Below are 18,837 nucleotides of genomic sequence, written 5' to 3' on the forward strand. Positions count from 1 at the left end.
ACCCTTGGAGTATCCAAAAAATATATATAAAAAATGTATTTGGACTTATTAGCCTATACAAATGCATTGAATAACAGATTCACTACATGGAACAACAGATAGTCCCCCCCCCAAAAGGAAGCTTGTTCTGAAGTGTCTATCCTATGTCTGAGAGATATAAGAAAGATCCGGAAACTTTTGTATTTAACCCCTTATTTTTGTCACTAAACAGTCTCCATATATACCCCCATAATTGTTTTGGACTGGTACCGGGGGACCTTCAGACATCCTAGAGCAAAACAACTGACATGTACGTGTTCGTGAGAGTCTCACCTTTACACATAGGGGTCATATTAGTGTGTAGCCCAAATTGTTCGGACGCTACAGACAGAAGTTGGCAGATCGGCAGTACAGACTTCAGACGAGTCCCAAGACGCTTGTGGGGGTCGTAGAGCAAAACGGAGAACACCATCGTGTTCGTGAGAGTTGCATCTTTCCATAGAGGAAAATCTAGCTTAAACTGACAGATTTAAAAATGATTTCCGCAGAGGGCGTGGGCATCAACCTTAGTTAATCAATGCAATTTTACATTTTATTTTGCACCTTTTCATATTTTGCAGCAGTATTTGGTTTGACTTGGTGGACTAATCCCACTGGTATGTTACATTTCAGTTGACATCAGGGGGACTAAAGGAAACTCTTTTCACTAATCTTTTCTCTGTGCTCCTCTGAATTTATCGGTACTACACCTGCGAAAGTGACTCAGCTAGCCAACGTCCTATCAAAAATATGAACTTTGATTCCATTTAAGGAACTGTTCCAAAAATAGTACTTTAAGCTTAAAAAAAATCTCTATATAATTTCTATATGCGACGTATACCTTCTATACATTTGGACAAGACGGGACAGTGAGAATTGTGTCAGGGAACTTCCCACATCCATAGAGACCACTGGTCTGCCACATGCAAGACGCGGCTGCACACTCTGCTGTTGAAGAGAGAGGAAGTTCGAAAAGTCATTCTAGAATGGCAGGCTTACAAGAAGCTACTTCAAAATTGCCACATATGCTATTTCCTCATTCTTAAATAGCATTCACATCCTCAAATTACGATAAACGTTTCACATCAACAGCATCTCGTGCTGCTCTTCTCAAGCTTGGTATACAGCGGTCAATCAAGTAACATACTTCATTATAATTCATAATTTCTTAATATACAGTAAATACAGATTTGTTTGTTGGAAACATTCATCGAGGTGCTCCTTGGCTGGCTGACAGACAGATACCAGCAAGGAGCCAAGAAGGCAGAGCAGGAAGAGATGAGAAGAGAATAGTCAGTTTGATAATTTGGTTTGTTTTTTTGGTTGTTGTCGTTGTTGTTGTGTGTTTAGTGTTTGGCCTTGTGGGTTAAAGCAGCGTTGGTGACATTTCTCAGACAGAAAGTCGCGTCAGCGTTCCAGTTTCTCCACTGTCCGTCCAGGAACAAAGGCCTACACCTCTGGCCTCCAAGGCCTTCAGTAGGAGATTATGTGGGAATGTCCTGCCATTGGAGGCGTGTGTCTTTAGTTCAGTCGTTAGCTACGCCTGATTGGCTGTGCGTGTCGCCCGGTCACAAGCCGTGTCTTATTGGCTGTTTGTGTCCTCAGGTCCTGTCAGCTTGTCCAAGGTCCTCTGAGCTCCAGCGTTTTTCTCTGTGCAAAGACATCCAGGCTGCGTGTGTGTAAAAGTTTGCATGTGTGCAACTGAACTTGTGTGTTTATGTGCGTGTTTGTATTTGCACGTACTGTGTGTGTTTAAAAAGTTTGTGTGTTTCCATCTGTGTGTGTGTGCGTGTGTGTTAGATGGTGTGTGTGATGTAGAAGAGGAACTCCATGTCCATGGCTGTCTGTGGAACACTGGCCGAGCCTCCGTGGATGACGGGGATCAGAGCGCTGTCTAGCTCGTTCATATAGCGCTGGGGTAGGAGCCTGCCTCCCGAACCAGCCTGGTACTCCACCTGAGACACACATACACACACACACAGACAGTTATAGTGATATAATACATTAAGGCAGTATGACTGGAATGTACTGTACAACGGGCATACGATCGCTAAGTTTTAGAGATGGAACAGTAACACAGACTAGTACAATAGTTTATTTATACAGCAATCAATAAAATATATATAGATATTTTCATAAACACATTTGTTAGCAAGTGCCTGGTAAGAAGAGGGGCACTGCCCAGTCCCTTTCATAGTGTATTGCTTGACCCTTTATAGTATGTTACTTACCATGTCTGTTTGTGTGGAGACTCGGAGGGCGAGGGAGTTGATGCCGCTGGCTGAGAGGACCGAGAGGTGAGGGGTCAGAGCACTACAGCTGGCCACAGCCATCTCCCTCTGGAACACACTGCAGGACGGCAGCACCGCAGACAGGGACATGTCTGGAGTCTTCAACACGTAGAACACCTGGAGGGAGGGACAGGCAGTCAGACAGACAGACAGACCAGTGTAAGTGAAACAATGTTTCAGAGAGTAGTGATCATCGAGAGAAGGTGAACAGAACTCGATGTCTTTACATGTAGGTCAATTGTTATTGTAATATATTGTTGACCCCAGAAAATGAATGTCCATGCAAATGGACAATAACACTAGCGTATGGTATGAACTGTGCGTCTCCTACCTCAGTACACCTGATGGTGCGTCCGTCCAACTCAAACTCTGTGTTCTGCTGCATCCTCACACTGTGGACCCCCTCCAGAGGTTTCCCGTCCACACCACTGGTCACACTGTAAGGACACACAAAACGTACACACAAATTCATTCACCAATCATGCACCAGGGAGAAGATCAACAGTGTGTGTGTGTTTGTGTGCATCACCCTTACCCAGCGTTGACGGGAGCACTCCAGTTGACCCAGCGCACGGTGATGTTGTCCCGGAGCTCCCTTCCGTCGGCCTTGCCGCAGGGGATGTGGAAGTCCGTCTGCCCCCTCAGGGCGGCGCGCAGGGCCTCCATGGTCTCTGGGGGGATCTGCACCATCAGGCCGTCCTCCACAATGCTCGACTTGGCGATGAAGCCCGACGAGGCCTTCAGAGCACCGTTGAATACCACGAAGCTGGCCCCCGTAACTAGACAATAAGATCACAGACTGAGTAACACAGCATGTATATAAACAGTTCAGTTCTATTCAGGTTACATGGAGGCACTGGCTCGAGTCACTGGCCTGTGACCTCTAGGATCTAAGGTCATGACACACCTGCTTCTTATCGGAGTCATATTCATTAGGCACGAAAAGGAAGAAAATGGACTGAAACAGGGAGGGACTACCTGAACTTGTCCACAACTAAACTTGTTGTGCCCTATTGAATACAACCCTGTTATTTGAAAACAAAAAACACAGTCTCTTCTGACCTCTAGTGGGCAATCTGGTTTAGTACTGACCTGTGCGTGTCTTGCCAGGCTGGCTGTTGGCCTGGCTCTGGTAGTTGCCCTCGTCGTTCTGGAAACAGACCAGGTGGGAGTCAGCCTCCGAGCTGAAGCCAGCACCCACACTGATCACATGCTCGTTAGACGCATTCACCACCTTCAGCATCTAGAAAACACACAAAAGGTGATACTCGCATCGAAAGACAAATAACTATTTCTAACACCTACTAATGGCGAATTGGTGGGCTTTTATACGCCCATCCCCAGATTCAGGTAGTGAATTTATAATCCAAAGCAAATGGCATATAGCAACCTGGCTTAGCATATTAGCATAACCTAGCATTAGCATAACCATGCTAGTTAGCGCTAATGCTACTGGTCCTGAAGTTTGCGGACAACTAATAGTCAGTCTCCTTCATGCCGACGAAACTGCCCATGACCCTGTCGTTGATGATTTTGTACATTTGGTGTGACAGTGAATTCTTACAATTGAATGTGACAAAAAACAAATATATGTTTTGTATGAATTTCAGGCGTCAACCCCCTACCCCTCAGAACACTATCATCAAGGGCCAGGTGGTAGACACTGTAGACAACTACAAGTATCTTGGCACAATGATTGATAATAAATTGAACTTTGAGTAACACTGACATGTTGTGTAAGAAAGGCCAGCAATGCCTTTTTTGTCAGGAAACTGGCAAAGTTCCAGGTAGACAGGACCTTGATGATTGACTCTCTTTTATAAGTCGTACATAGAGTTTGTCTTAAAATTGTATTTTATTTGCTGGTACTGCAACCTTGGTGTAAAAGCTAAAAATACACTAACTAGAATAGTGAAAGTGGGCAGTATGATCACAGGAGTCCAGCAGACAAGTACAACAGACAAGAGGTGAGGAAGGCAGAATCCATCCTGTCTGGCAGAATCTATCCTGTCTGACAGAATCCATCCTGTCTGACTGTGCCCACCCTCTACACCACCAGTTCAAGGTCCTACTCTCTGGCTCCCGGTTTAGATTTACCCACTGTTAAGACGAACGGGTACAAGCACTCCTTCACCCCAATGGCCATTGCCCTTCTGAATACAGGGAAGAGGAGTTGATAGGCTAGGGATGAGGATGATGTTGACGATGGTAATGTTGTTGATGATTAAGGTGATGTTGATGTTTTCGTCAGCACATTGTTGATATGTTGTTGACGAGATGAACTAAGAATGCACACAGCACTTTACTTATTAGGCAACTTTGGCTTGCTATACTTTTCTGCTGCTGCTAATGTCGATCACAGGCCTACTGCATACAGTGCCTTCAGAAAGTATTCACACCCATTGACTTTTCCACATTTTGTTGTTTTACAGCCTGAATTTAAAATTGATTAAATTGAGATTATTTTGTCACTGGCCTACACACAATAATGTGAAAGTGGAATTATGTTTTTCGATTTATTTTTTAATTAATTAAAAATGAAAGCTGAAATGTCTTGAGTCAATAAGTATTTAACCCCTTTGTTATGGCAAGCCTAAATAAGATCGGGTGTAACAATTTGCTGAACAAGTCACATAATAAATTGCATGGACTCTGTGTGCAATAATAGTGTTTAACATGATTTTTGAATGACTTCCTCTTCTCTGTACCCCACACATACAATTATCTGTAAGGTCCCTCAGTCGAGCAGTGAATTTCAAACACAGATTCAACCACAAAGACCAGGGACGTTTTTTAATGCCTCGCAAAGAATGGCACCTATTATAAAAATAAAAAAAAGCAGACATTGAATATCCCTTTGAGCATGGTGAAGCTATTAAACTTAGGATGGTGTATCAATACACACAGTCACTACAAAGATACAGGCATCCAGGCAACTCAGTTGCTGGAGAGGAAGGAAACCACTCAGGGATTTCACCATGAGGCCAATGGTGACTTTAAAACAGTTATAGAGTTTAATGGCTGTGATAGGAGAGAACTGAGGATGGATCAACAACATTGTAGTTACTCCACAACACTAACCTAATTGACAGAGTGAAAAGGAAGCCTGTACAGAATAAAACAATATTCCAAAACATGCATCCTGTTTGCAACAAGGCACAAAAGTAATACTGTAAAAGATGTGGCAAAAGAATTACAGTTTTTACTTAAATCTGTTTGAAAATCTATGGCAACACCTGAAAATGGTTGTCTAGCAATGATCAACAACCAATTTGACAGTGCTTGACAGTGCTTGAAGAATTTTGAAAAGAATAATGGGCAAATGTTGCACAATCCAGGTGTGGAAAGCGCTTAAGAGACTTACCCATAAAGACGCACAGCTGTAAACACTGCCAAAGGTGCTTCTACAAAGTATTGACTCAGGGGTGTAAGTACTTATGTAAATGAGATATTTCAGTATTTCATTTTCCAAAAATGTGCAAACATTTCCAAAAATAGGTTTTCATTTTGTCATTATGAGGTATTGTGTGTTGATGGGTGAGAAAAATTAAATCATTTAATCCATTTTGAATTCAGGCTGTAACAACAAAATGTGGAATAAATCAAGGGGTATGAATACTTTCTGAATGCACTGTATATTTGTATTGATGGCTGTCAGCCCTATGACTTGATGTACTAGCTCATTGTATTCACTGTGTGTCATTGTGATCCATGTGGATTTTATATGTTCAACGTTGTTTTTTATGCTCATTTGCTGCTAAACCAATTGCCCTCTGGGACAATAAAGTTGAAACTTGAACTTGTCCTTCGAGCCAGAAGAAAACAGATTGTCCTGGAACATGACCAGTAGGTACAGATAGACAAATACCATCAAAAACTCCAAAGTCCTGTAATGCTATGTGTCTTACCTCAGTAAAGCTACTCTTGGGAATGTCTATGTAGCTGTGGCCCATTTCCATGTGGATCCTCAGGCCCTCCACGGCAGGCAGACTGTACTGGTAGTTCCTCAGGTCCTGGAGACAAAAACACAACACAGAACACACACATAGTGTGTGACCTACTACATTCTCTCATTGACATATGACATGCCTCATAGACAATCCTTTTTGCAAAGACTAACACACACAGTATCTTAGAGGTTTCAGAGCTGTAACAGACAGTGTATGATAACCCAGTCAGACCTGCCCTCACAGGATCCTCTCTCCCAGCAGTGAACAGCTGGCAGGGAACCAAACTACTGCAGTGTCTCTCCCACAGGAGTCCTGATCTAGCTCTGTGTGTGTCATCTCAGTCCTCTGTCGGCTGGCCCTCAGCTGAACTCAGCAGCACTGCACAGCATATGCTGGCTCAGTGATCATCACAGAGGATCAGGGAGATATCTCTTAACTCTGCTTTAAATCAGGGCTGGAGACCTACTTTTACTGCTTTGCTTCGGTTTGATGTGAATTGTTATATCCAAAGTTTTGATTGATCAAATTGTAAAAAGAAAAAAATACTCTGAAATTTACAATAAAATAATTTTTGTGTGTGTGTACTTACAGCCAGCAGGTTCATGATGGTGTGTCCTGTCTCTCTGAACACAGTCTCTCTGAAGCGGACGCTGACCAGCGTAATGGGGTACACTGTAACACAACACACATAGGGTCAAATGTCACTAGAATCAGGCTCGACATCCGTCTAAACACTTGTTGTAATCATTTCATTATTATTTCATCATGTCATTACTGTAAACTACGGCCATGTTTGTAAAGTAGAGTCAAAGTAGAAGTGATCTCAATAGCCTACAGGCTAAAGCACATATCTAGGTCTTGGCCGAGTTCAAAAGTTTGAAACGGCTATCAGAAAAACTGATTTAAAAGGGTAGGAAGTATGAGATTTACTCAAAGTAACAACACAGTGTTGTCAAAGGCTTAGTAACTTAGTTGAGGTCACGATCTGATTACCTACAAACATAGTTATGTTTTGGGTTTTTTACATATTTATTAACTTATTTCCAGATATCTTTTAAAACTACCCACAATATACAATTTCTCAACGTCATATTGAGAATCTACTCTGCCTTAGCTAGCTCGAGCTGGCTAACGTTAGCCACTAGCCATGCAGACCGAATGTTGGCAGTGGTGAGCTACAATCCACCAATCACGAGGAGGTGTGATGTAAACAAGCAATCAGATTCCCCACAAGTGGGGGCCGAATGATCTCCGTGAAGTAGGCTACCAGAGTTTTTCAACCTGGGCTTAGTACTAGCACGCTACAGTAGCTGACTGACTGTCCTGTTGTGATCATTTCCATCTGCCTGGAGCCTTCCTCCGATCGCCGTCTTATTGTTGACTCTTCCCCTCGTCTCCTGTGCCCAACGCCACCTCTGGATGATTGACTCTGGAATCTATCTACTTTGGATTTACCTCACTATATCGCTATTGGATTAGCTGACTCTCCCTCGGCCGGTGAAACGGCCTCTCCCTCTGAAGCGCCTCTCTCCTCGGCTCTTCTTTGGTAGCTAACTCAGCCGTCAATCGGTAAGTCTCCGCTCTCTCTACTTTAGATAACTACATATATTGGTAACATTATTAGATGGTTAGATGGCACTATGTATTTCCAAAACTTTGGTTTACTTTAATGTAGCTGTAAGCTTGGTGTTGATAGCAACTGGCTGACTCATGCAGTGCTAACGTAACATTAGCAGGCTGGTAGGGCTAATGTTAGCAGGCTACTTGGCTAGCAACCTTGCAAGCTGATTTGTAACAATAAATTCATAGAGTATTTGCTCGTACATTGGTTGGAAATTACATTGAAACCAGTAGTCATGAGTGTAAATGATTTGGTTTAATTTGAAGTTATACATTTGAAGTTATTTCTGTTGGAGATTACATTATAGGGCACAGGCTGGCTTGCCGGGTCCTCCATATAACGTCACACCCTGCAAAAACATTTTCCGGCATGACTTCATTCTGATTGGTTTTACAGTGCCTTGCAAAAGTATTCATCCTCCTTGGCGTTTTTCCTATTTTGTTGCATTACAACCTGTAATTTAAAATATATTTTTATTTGGATTTCATGTAATGAACATACACAAAATAGTCCAAATTGGTGAAGTGAAATGAAAAAAATAACTTGTTTCAAAAATTCTAAAAAATAAATAACGGAAAAGTGGTGCGTGCATATGTATTCCCACCCTTTGCTATGAAGCCCCTAAATAATTACCTTCAGAAGTCACATAATTAGTTAAATAAAGTCCACCTGTGTGCAATCTAAGTGTCACATGATCTCAGTATATATATATACACCTGTTCTGAAAGGCCCCAGAGTCTGCAACACCACTAAGCAAGGGGCACCACCAAGCAAGCAGCACCATGAAGACCAAGGAGCTCTCCAAACAGGTCAGGGACAAAGTTATGGAGAAGTACAGATCAGGGTTGGGTTATAAAAAAAATATCTGAAACTTTGAAAATCCCACGGAGCACCATTAAATCCAATATAAAAAAATTGAAAGAATATGGCACCACAACAAACCTGCCAAGACAGGGCCGCCCACCAAAACTCAAGGACCAGACAAGGAGGGCATTAATCAGAGAGGCAACAAAGAAACCAAAGATAACTCTGAAGGAGCTGCAAAGCTCCACAGCAGAGATTGGAGTATCTGTCCATAGGACCACTTTAAGCCGTACACTCCACAGAGCTGGGCTTTACGGAAGAGTGGCCAGAAAAAAATGCCATTGCTTAAAGAAAAAAATAAGCAAACACGTTTGGTGTTTGCCAAAAGGCATGTGGGAAACTCCCCAAACATATGGAAGAAGGTACTCTGGTACCTTTTTGGCCATCAAGGAAATTGCTATGTCTGGCGCAAACCCAACACCTCTCATCACCCCGAGAACACCATCCCCACAGTGAAGCATGGTGGTAACAGCATCATGCTGTGGGGATGTTTTTCCATCGGCAGGGACTAGGAAACTGGTCAGAATTGAAGGAAAGATGGATGGCGCTAAATAGAGGGAAATTCTTGAGGGAACCCTGTTTCAGTCTTCCAGAGATTTGAGACTGGGACGGAGGTTCACCTTCCAGCAGGACAATGACCCTAAACATACTGCTAAAGCAACACTCGGGTGGTTTAAGGGGAAACATTGAAATGTCTTGGAACGGCCTAGTCAAAGCCCCGACTTAAAACCAATTGAAAATCTGTGGTATGACTTAAAGATCGCTGTACACCAGCGGAACCCATCCAACTTGAAGGAGCTGGAGCAGTTTTGCCTTGAAGAATGGGCAAAAATCCCAGTGGCTAGATGTGACAAGCTTATAGAGACATACCCCAAGAGACTTGCAGCTGTAATTGCTGCAAAAGGTGGCTCTACAAAGTATTGACATTGGGGGGTGAATAGTTATGCACGCTCAAGTTCTGTTTTTTTGTCTTATTTCTTGTTTGTTTCACAATAAAACATATTTTGCATCTTCAAGGTGGTAGGCATGTTGTATAAATCAAATGATACAAACCAAAAAAAAATCAATTTAAATTCCAGGTTGTAAGGCAACAAAATAGGAAGAATGCCAAGGGGGGTGAATACTTTCACAAGCCACTGTATGTAATAACTGGAAAAATAGAAAAGTGGTGTAATTTTGCACTGGGACTTTTGATGTGGATATTAATGAAAATCCATATGTTAAGTTTATGCTACCTACCCTTTAGCTTTGAAAACCAGTCAAAGTGTAAATCCTTCTGAAACTATTTACCATGCATTTATTACCACTGAACCCAGACAAGGCTAGTAACTGTTGGGGGCTCACCACCGTGTTCTGCTCCCAGCCGTAGCAGCAGCCTAAGGGGGAAGACCTTGGCCCAGGGCACCTCCAGCCTCTGGATGAGCAGGCCACAGAGGAAGGGCTGTGGAGGCAGACAGAGGCCCTCCAGGGGCTGAAAGGTAGGGGAGAAGAACAGCACCCCGCCGTGCTCCTTACTACCCAGGAAACTACCTGTGAACGCCACGTTGCCCAGCTCCTCCACAAACTTTCCTGAGGAGGGAGAGACAGAGGTCAGTGTGTGCAGAGTACCACTTCAGCGCGGCGGCAGCACCCCCAGCCCCCACGACGGCACGTGTGCAACACCCACACGGCTCAAATCATAGGCATATGCACAGTTTTTTGCCTAATAACGATGTTGTCAGAAGACCGCCTCAGTAGGAATGGTAGGCTATAGACTGTTCTGGGTACTTAAATTGGTTGCTTTTCAGTAGATAACTAGAAATACGTTTAAAATGTACAGTACCAGTCAAAAGTTTGGACACACCTACTCATTCAAGGGTTTTTCTTTATTTTTACTATTTTCTAAATTGTATAACATATGGAATCAAGTAGTAAGTGTTAAATCAAAATATTTTTCATATTTGAAATTCTTCAAATAGCCACCCTATTTTCTCAAATAGCCACAGCTTTGCACACTCTTGGCATTCTCTCAACCAGCTTCACCTGGAATGCTTTTCCAACAGTCTCGGGGGATTGTGGAGGCCAGGTCATCTGATGCAGCACTCCATCACTCTCCTTCTTGGTCAAATAGCCCTTACACAGCCTGGAGGTGTGTTAGGTCATTGTCCTGTTGAAAAACAAATTATAGTCCTACTAAGCCCAAACCAGATGGGATGGCGTATCGCTGCAGAATGCTGTGGTAGCCATGCTGGTTAAGTGTGCATTGAATTCTAAATAAATCACAGACAGTGTCACCAGCAAAGCACCTCCACAACATAACACCTCCTCCTCCATGCTTTACGGTGGGAACTACACATGCAGAGATCATCCATTCATCCACCCCGTGTCTCACAAAGACATGGCAGTTGGAACTAAAAATCTCAAATTTGGACTCCAGACCAAAGGACAAATTTCCACCGGTCTAATGTCCATTGCTTGTGTTTCTTGGCCCAACCAGGTCTCTTCTTCTTATTGGTGTCCTTTAGTAGTGATTTCTTTGCAGCAATTCAACCATGAAGTCCTGATTCACACAGTCCCCTCTGAACAGTTGATGTTGAGAAGTGTCTGTGACTTGAACTCTGTGAAGCATTTATTTGGGCTGCAATTTCTGAGGCTGGTAACGCTAATGAACTTATCCCCTGCAGCAGAGGTAACTTTGGGTCTTCCATTCCTGTGGCGGTCCTCATGAGAGCCAGTTTCATTATAGCGCTTGATGGTTTTTGCGACTTCAAATGTTCCGTATTGACTGACCTTCATGTCTTAAAAGTAATGATGGTCTGTCGTTTCTCTTTGCTTATTTGAGCTGTTCTTGCTATAATATGGACCAAATAGGGCTATTTTCTGTATACCCCTCCTACCTTGTCACAACACAACTGATTGGCTCATATGGATAAGAGCGTCTGCTAAATGACTAAAATGTAAATGTAAGAAGGCACACCTGTTAATTGAAATGCATTCCAGGTGACTACCTCATGAAGCTGGTTGAGAGAATGCCAAGAATGTGCAAAGCTGTCATCAAGGCAAAGGGTGGCTATTTGAAGAACCTCAAATATAAACACTTTTTTGGTTACTACATGATTCAATATGTGTTATTTAATAGTTTTGATGTCTTCACTATTATTCTACAATGTAAACAATAGTAGAAATAAAGAAAAACCCTTCAATGAGTAGGTGTGTCCAAACTTTTGACTGGTAGTGTACAATCAGGATTTTCTGACCAGGTGGTGTTGATGTAGGCCTTAGTTGGGTAGGGGGGAGGTACCAAGGGGGTCAGTCAACTTCCACCATCAGGAAGCTGGAGCATTTTGTATTTTTGAAGAACCTGTAACTGCCATTTCCTGAAACCTAGGGCTCTATTTTTGGCTGGAGTTAAGGCTGCGCTAGTGTCAAAAGCACGTTAGTTTGCAATTTCGTTATGTAAAAACTGGCACTGCCATTTTCCAGCCCTAATGGCAGGTTCGGCAATTTACCTGTCTTATATCAACTCGCTTGCGCTCAGATGGGCGGGGTGGAATTATTTTAGGCGTGTCCTTAAAAACACGATCCAAAGTGCTAATTTCAATCAGCGCTGATAGGAATATTTAAGACCAACCAAAAGCTGGTTTTAGCGATAACGCAGTTAGTTATGGCATGATTTTTGACAGCCGAAACGCAGCCTATCCAGCCGTGACGCACACTGCCCATATGCGCATGGAACAAGAGTAGCCTAATATTTAGAAACCTAAAAAAACATTCCCATAGCGTTTTATTTGATTAAAAACCAAGCATAGCCTCACCTCCTCTCAATGAAGCCTTTTTTTTTTGTCTGCCAATGCAATCGCAAAGTAGTCGAGACTGTCGATAAAGGGTTTGGCTCCTGAGACCACTTGGAAATAAATCGTAAAATCACCAAAGCTTTATTAAAATATCACGTTTGAGAGGAGTAAAACAGTGAGCTGACGTTCCCTTTTTATCTATATATTGTAGGCAGGCCCACATTATTTTAGCCATGCAGGTCCTGTTTTGTGGACTGCAAATGGGTTCAAGTTAACATATTTAGCAAAGATAGGTCTACATTTTGTTATTTCATTTCTGTAAGCCCTTTAACGAACTAAAATTGGAATTGGAGTTGATTCCAAGGCACTACATAAAAGATCGTAAATACACAACTTGAAGCAACCATATTATTTTGCCATGGAGCACGTTCTGATTGGCCAGTGAGGGGCCAAGCCTTGACACACCCACAACTTGTTTATTCATCAAAACCCAGCCCTTTCGCGCCAACGCCAGCAAGTGCGGGGATAACTGTGATAGTGAAAATAGCCAAAATATTTCTGACACACCCCTGAACCTATAGCGCTACCGCCTGCGCTTAGATTTACCATTTCGTTAGGTTTGTTAAAATAGAGCCCCTTGAGTCTTAAATGATTACAAACAATGTAGCCAACACAGAAGTCTTCTGTGTGATCCTAAAGGATATTGGAGGTGGCCTCAATGACACTTTCACATTTTTCTAGGTTAACTTGAGGGGTAATGTAGCCCAATAATGGACTAAAGGAGCCTAATGTTACTCCTTATAGTCCAAGGACGTTACATGTTCTGTTAAGAGGCAAATTGGCTCTGGAAACCAAAACAGCCAAATACTCCATCTAAACGTGAATCTATTCTCAATTGCGGTACAGTTCTAGAAACATACAGCCCTCTACTTTCATATCACATCAAAAATAATTTGGGGGCTGGCCTGGAGCAGAGCGCTAGAGATTTTTTCTCCTCAGCCAAGTCCTCTGATTGGCTCAGCTCCAATTTCAGATGGCTGAGTCAAAAACCACAATGTGCCAACTAGAAGCCTATTTTAGGGTCATTTTTCGTACCAGCGTACTTTGACCTCAAATTGCATGAATGGTACGCAAAATGCTTGCAGGTTGGCAGGCCTGTGTGTGTGTGTGTGTTTTTTTTCCGCCTACCTCTGTGAGTCCTGGTAGATGGAGAGGTACAGGATGTGTGTGTGTGTGTGTGTGTGTGCGTCTACCTCTCTGTGCGTCCTGGTAGATGGAGAGGTACAGTGTGAACAGGTCTTTGGGCAGAGATCGCTCCTCAGGCAGACACTCCAGGATGAACACTATCTCCCTCTGCCCTACAGTCTGTAGACCACTGGAGCCCAAACACCAACACTTCCTACTGCAGTCTACAGGAGAGTAGAGACACACACAGTGAGGAAACACATTCGTTTGGGACTGGGACTAGGAATAAGGAGGTTTGAATTTGATCTCTTTTTCACCTTCCCATCATCTGAACTGAAGTGGACAGGGAATGTTCCAAGTAGGCATCCACCATATTGCTTTCACCAGTCCCATCTTTTCAGATCAGTACAGATGAAGGAACGGAGAGGTGAGGAAGCCATTTTACAGGAGGGTAGAGATGGGTGTTCTACTCACAGGTGACCAGTTTGACGTTGACCAGCAGGTTGGCGTTGAGGACAAAGGTTAAAGGTCGCGGGCCTCCCTCCTCCAACAGGAGCAGGATCTGGCAGGGGGCTGGGCGCTCCTCCACCAATAGATCTCCTCCCCCCTCTTCCTCTCCGGTGGTGATGAGTAGAGGTGGCAGGCCCTCATCATCCTCAGGCAGCAGACTGGGGCTCCTCTCTACGCAGCTCCCTAGCCCACACAGCAGGCTGTAGTCCCAGGGCCCCGACACTGTGGGGCCCACCACCTCCAACTCTGCTGGGACCACAGGGGCCGAAACACCACCCTCAGACACCGCTGCAGAGCCAGGGGATACTCTGCTGCCAGCCTGGAGGAGACCGACGGATGAGAAATGGATGGGATAAAAGAGAGATGATTTACCATGTCTGTGTGTGTATATGTGGTCTCACTATGTGTGGTTGTGTGTGCAGTCTGTATGTGTGTGTGTGTATCTTGCCATGTATGTATATGTATATGTATACAGTGCCTCTTACCGTGGGTGTGTGTCCCTCACATTGTGTGTGTGTCTATATATGTGTGTATATAGCTCCTCCTCTTACCGTAGGGGGGTCTGGTGTGACAGGGCTGGACTCCTGGGAACTCCTCCTGCCGGTCACAGATAGCCTGGTGGTGTCGGCCACCTCGCCGTTGGGCAAGATGCCATCTGCAAACCACACACGCTTCTGCTCACGAGGACAACCTGACACATCCACCACACAGGGACAGGGACTTCTGTCATTTTCCCCATTTCCCAATTTAAAGTGTTGTTTAGAGCGCTAAATTAATACCAGTGTTTCCCTATTTAAATTTAGCCTCCGCTGCTAAATCGTTGGGCCACTTCCCAAAAATATGATAAAAAATATATATAATACACATTTTGGGGGAAATCATTTTAGGGATTTTAAAACGTTTTCAGTGTTAACTTAAACCAAATTTAAAGTATGTAGAAAAGATAACGGAGCTATATTTTTTAAATAAGATCTTTGAGAACTAACAACCACCAAAATAAAAACTTGAGTCAGGGAGAATCTAAAATTCCCATTGATTTTGTTATAATGTTAGAGTCACTCAGATAGCATAAGACGGCGGCATAAGCCATGGCAAAATGTGTAGAATTGCAGGAAATTCGCTTTAAAACTGCAACCCCCCTCCCTTACCAAACACACAATCTTTACCGCCACTGCTGAAAGAAAGCCTAGGGGAAACACTGAATACAAATGAGAATCAAGGGAAATGGATATGGTAAAAAAGAAATCACAATCTTTCATTATAGCCAAACTGTGGCTGGCTAGGCTATCCAATGGAGAGCAACCAGATGTTTATCGCTTTTGGGACCACCATTATACAACAGCAACCCTTGATACGAGTTCAAGGGGTGCATAAGTACCGTCGCTGTAGGGGGTTTTGAGCACGGAGACGGGCACCATGACGGTGGGCGGGGGGGAGTTGAGGGTGCCTGCAGCCCGGGCCTGCTGTAGGGGGGGGATTGTGCTGCAGTACTCTGACGGGACGTTGGGGTTGGGGCTCGGACCTGTCGGACTCATCATACGCTCCAGCGCCTGGGCTAGAGGGGGGGGAGGCAGGGAGAGAGAGAGAGAGTTAGAGGAAGAGGTGCGGCAGCTAAAGAGTAAGTCAGTGAGAGGGGGAGAGTTGGCATATTAACATCGGTATTTTACAAAATGTTCCATCCCGAGAATAAATCACTTTTCTCCCAGGTAACCCGATTTTTCTTTAAAGTGTCATTTTTAACCAATAAGGCCTGAGCGGGTGTGGTATATGGCCAATATACCACAGCTAAGGGCTGTTCTTACGTACGACGCAACGCGGAGTGCCTGGAAACAGACCTTAGCCGTGGTATATTGGCCATATAGCACAAACCCCCGAGGTGCCTTACTGCTAATATAAACTGGTTACCAATGTAATTAGAGCAGTAAAAATAAATGTTTTGTCATACCCGTGGTATACGGTCTGATATACCATGGCTTTCAGCCAATCAGCATTAGGGCTCGACCCACCCAGTTTATAATAAAGCATATAAAACCATCGGACAGAATAATGTGCCTTTCTAAGGTGTATTATCCATAACATTTAATATATTCTTATTGCATTCATTATCATTCGTTGGCATAAACATATAATAATAATTCTAAAGCAATATAAAGTCATTGATCATCTCACAAGGTCTTGTTTTAAAATGTGTATTTGTGTTGTAGGGGTTTGAAATAGCCTGAATAACCGAGGCAAAAATATAACAGGTTCAAATGAACAAACCACTCTATTTAGGGTACATCTAGGCCTTATTTGTTAACGTAGGCATAGGCTATTCATAGGAATGTTATGATAGTTAAATAAATAAAATCAACAGCTGACATACAGTAGGACAAGAATAAATCTGGCTTTTCACAAAATAAAATGTTGGGAACAACACATGGGTAGCCTACATCGTATTCAAATATACCCACATCATAATATAAATGAAACGTGAGCCTTCTGGCTACATAAACTTGGTGTTGACGCTGAAGAAGATGGGGAGCGTGAAGAAACAGACACCCAGTAGGCTACGAGATGAGTGGGTAGCTGCGGAGCACAACGGAAAAAGTAACGTCTCGATCACACCGACAGCGTCATTGGATTTTGGTACACCAGAAGTACATTCATTTACAATGGAACGATGCGTTTGCCTTGCAGCATTGTGTTGGAGAGGCAGTTGCAGTGAGTTCTGTGTTGTGCATACATTGGATTTACAGTGCATTCGTAAGTATTCAGACTCCTTCCCTTTTTACACATTTTGTTACATTACTGCCTTATTCTAAAATTGATTAAATCAAATGTTTTCCTTATCAATCTAAACACAATAACCCATAATGATAAAGTGAACACAGTGTTTTTTTATTTTATTTTAGCAAATGTATTGAAAATAAAAAACAGAAATACCTTATTTACATAAGTATTCAGACCCTTTGCTTTGAGACTTGAAATTGAGCTCAGGTGCATCCTGTTTCCATTGATCATCCTTGAGATGTTTCTACAACTTGGAGTCCACCTGTGGTAAATTCAATTGATTGGACATGATTTGAAAAAGGCACACACCTGTCTATATAAGGTCCCACAGTTGACAGCGTGTGTCAGAGCAAAAACCAAGCCATGAGGTCGAAGGAATTGTCCGTAGAGCTCCGAGACAGGATTGTGTCGTGGCACAGATCTGGGGAAGGGTAGCAAAACATTTCTGCAGCATTGAAGGTCCCCAAGAACACAGTGGCCTCCATCATTCTTAAATGGAAGAAGTTTGGAACCACCAAGACTCTTCCTAGAGCTGGCCACCCAGCCAAACTGAGCAATCGGGGGAGAAGGGCCTTGGTCAGGGAGGTGACCAAGAACCCGATGGTCACTCTGACAGAGCTCTAGAGTTCCTCTGTGGAGATGGGAGAATCTTCCAGAAGGACAACCATCTCTGAGACACTCCACCAATCAGGCCTTTATGGTAGAGTGGCCAGACGGAAGCCACTCCTCAGTAAAAGGCACATGACAGCCCGCTTGGAGTTTGCCAAAAGTTACCTAAAGGACTCTCAGACCATGAGAAACAAGATTCTCTGGTCTGATGAAACCAAGATTGAACTCTTTGGCCTGAATGCCAAGCGTCAAGTCTAGAGGAAACCTGGCACCATTCCTACGGTGATGCATGGTGGTGGCAGCATCATGCTGTGGAGATGTTTTTCAGCGGCAGTGACTGAGAGACTAGTCAGGATCGAGGCAAAGATGAAGGGAGCAAAGTACAGAGATGTCCTTGATGAAAACCTGCTCCAGAGCGCTCAGGACCTCAGACTGGGGTGAAGGTTCACCTTTCAACAGGACAATGACCCTAAGCACACAGCCAAGACAATGCAGGAGTGGCTTCGGGACAAGACTCTGAATGTCCTTGAGGGTCCAGCCAGAGCTCTGACTTGAACCCGATCTAACATCTCTGGAGAGGCCTGAAAATTGCTGTGCAGCAACACTCCCCATCCAAGCTGACAGAGCTTGAGAGGATCTGCAGCGAAGAATGGGAGAAACTCCCCAAATACAGGTGTGCCAAGCTTGTAGCGTCATACCCAAGAAGACAAACTACAGGCACGAACTACAGGCACGAATATCCTACCAACGGGACATTAAAAACTGTAATATCTTATGTTTCACTGAGTCGTGGCTGAACAAAGACATGAATAACATACAGCTGGCGGGTTATACACTGTATCGGCAGGATAGAACAGCAGCCTCTGGTAAGACAAGGAGTGGCGGTCTATGTGTATTTGTAAACAACAGCTGGTGCACGATATCTAAGGAAGGTTATGTTCACCTGAGGTAGAGTATTTCATGATAAGCTGTAGACCACACTATCTACCAAGAGTTTTCATCTATATTCTTCGTAGCTGTCTATTTACCACCACAAACCGATGCTGGCACTAAGACCGCACTCAATGAACTGTATACGGCCATAAGCAAACAGGAAAACGCTCATCCAGAGGCAGTGCTCCTAGCGGCCAGGGACTTTAATGCAGGGAAACTTAAATCCGTTTTACCAGCATGTTAAATGTGCAACCAGAGGAAAAAAACTCTAGACCACCTTTACTCCACACACAGAGACGCGTACAAAGCTC

The 18,837-nt window shown here is 43.6% G+C and overlaps 1 protein-coding gene across 1 annotated transcript in view; it reads right to left on the reverse strand.

Annotated features, from left to right (window-relative positions):
• Positions 1 to 595: 595 nt before the first annotated feature.
• The window catches only part of LOC311100270 (zinc finger FYVE domain-containing protein 16-like), a 50,683-nt gene continuing 32,441 nt past the window's right edge, over positions 596 to 18,837 (reverse strand). The window contains exons 5-16 of the mRNA XM_084141116.1: positions 15,591 to 15,767; positions 14,764 to 14,903; positions 14,177 to 14,531; positions 13,771 to 13,926; positions 10,089 to 10,313; positions 6,849 to 6,931; positions 6,218 to 6,322; positions 3,402 to 3,552; positions 2,845 to 3,088; positions 2,641 to 2,746; positions 2,250 to 2,426; positions 596 to 1,973 (exon numbers count right to left, since the gene is read on the reverse strand). Of these exons, the coding sequence (XP_083997242.1) occupies positions 1,815 to 1,973; positions 2,250 to 2,426; positions 2,641 to 2,746; positions 2,845 to 3,088; positions 3,402 to 3,552; positions 6,218 to 6,322; positions 6,849 to 6,931; positions 10,089 to 10,313; positions 13,771 to 13,926; positions 14,177 to 14,531; positions 14,764 to 14,903; positions 15,591 to 15,767 (2,078 nt within the window). The 3' untranslated portion in view covers positions 596 to 1,814. The remainder of the gene's footprint in view (positions 1,974 to 2,249; positions 2,427 to 2,640; positions 2,747 to 2,844; positions 3,089 to 3,401; positions 3,553 to 6,217; positions 6,323 to 6,848; positions 6,932 to 10,088; positions 10,314 to 13,770; positions 13,927 to 14,176; positions 14,532 to 14,763; positions 14,904 to 15,590; positions 15,768 to 18,837) is intronic.

The sequence above is a fragment of the Coregonus lavaretus genome, assembly GCF_964263955.1.
Source record: "Coregonus lavaretus genome assembly, chromosome: 24".
Classification (NCBI taxonomy): Eukaryota; Metazoa; Chordata; class Actinopteri; order Salmoniformes; family Salmonidae; genus Coregonus; species Coregonus lavaretus.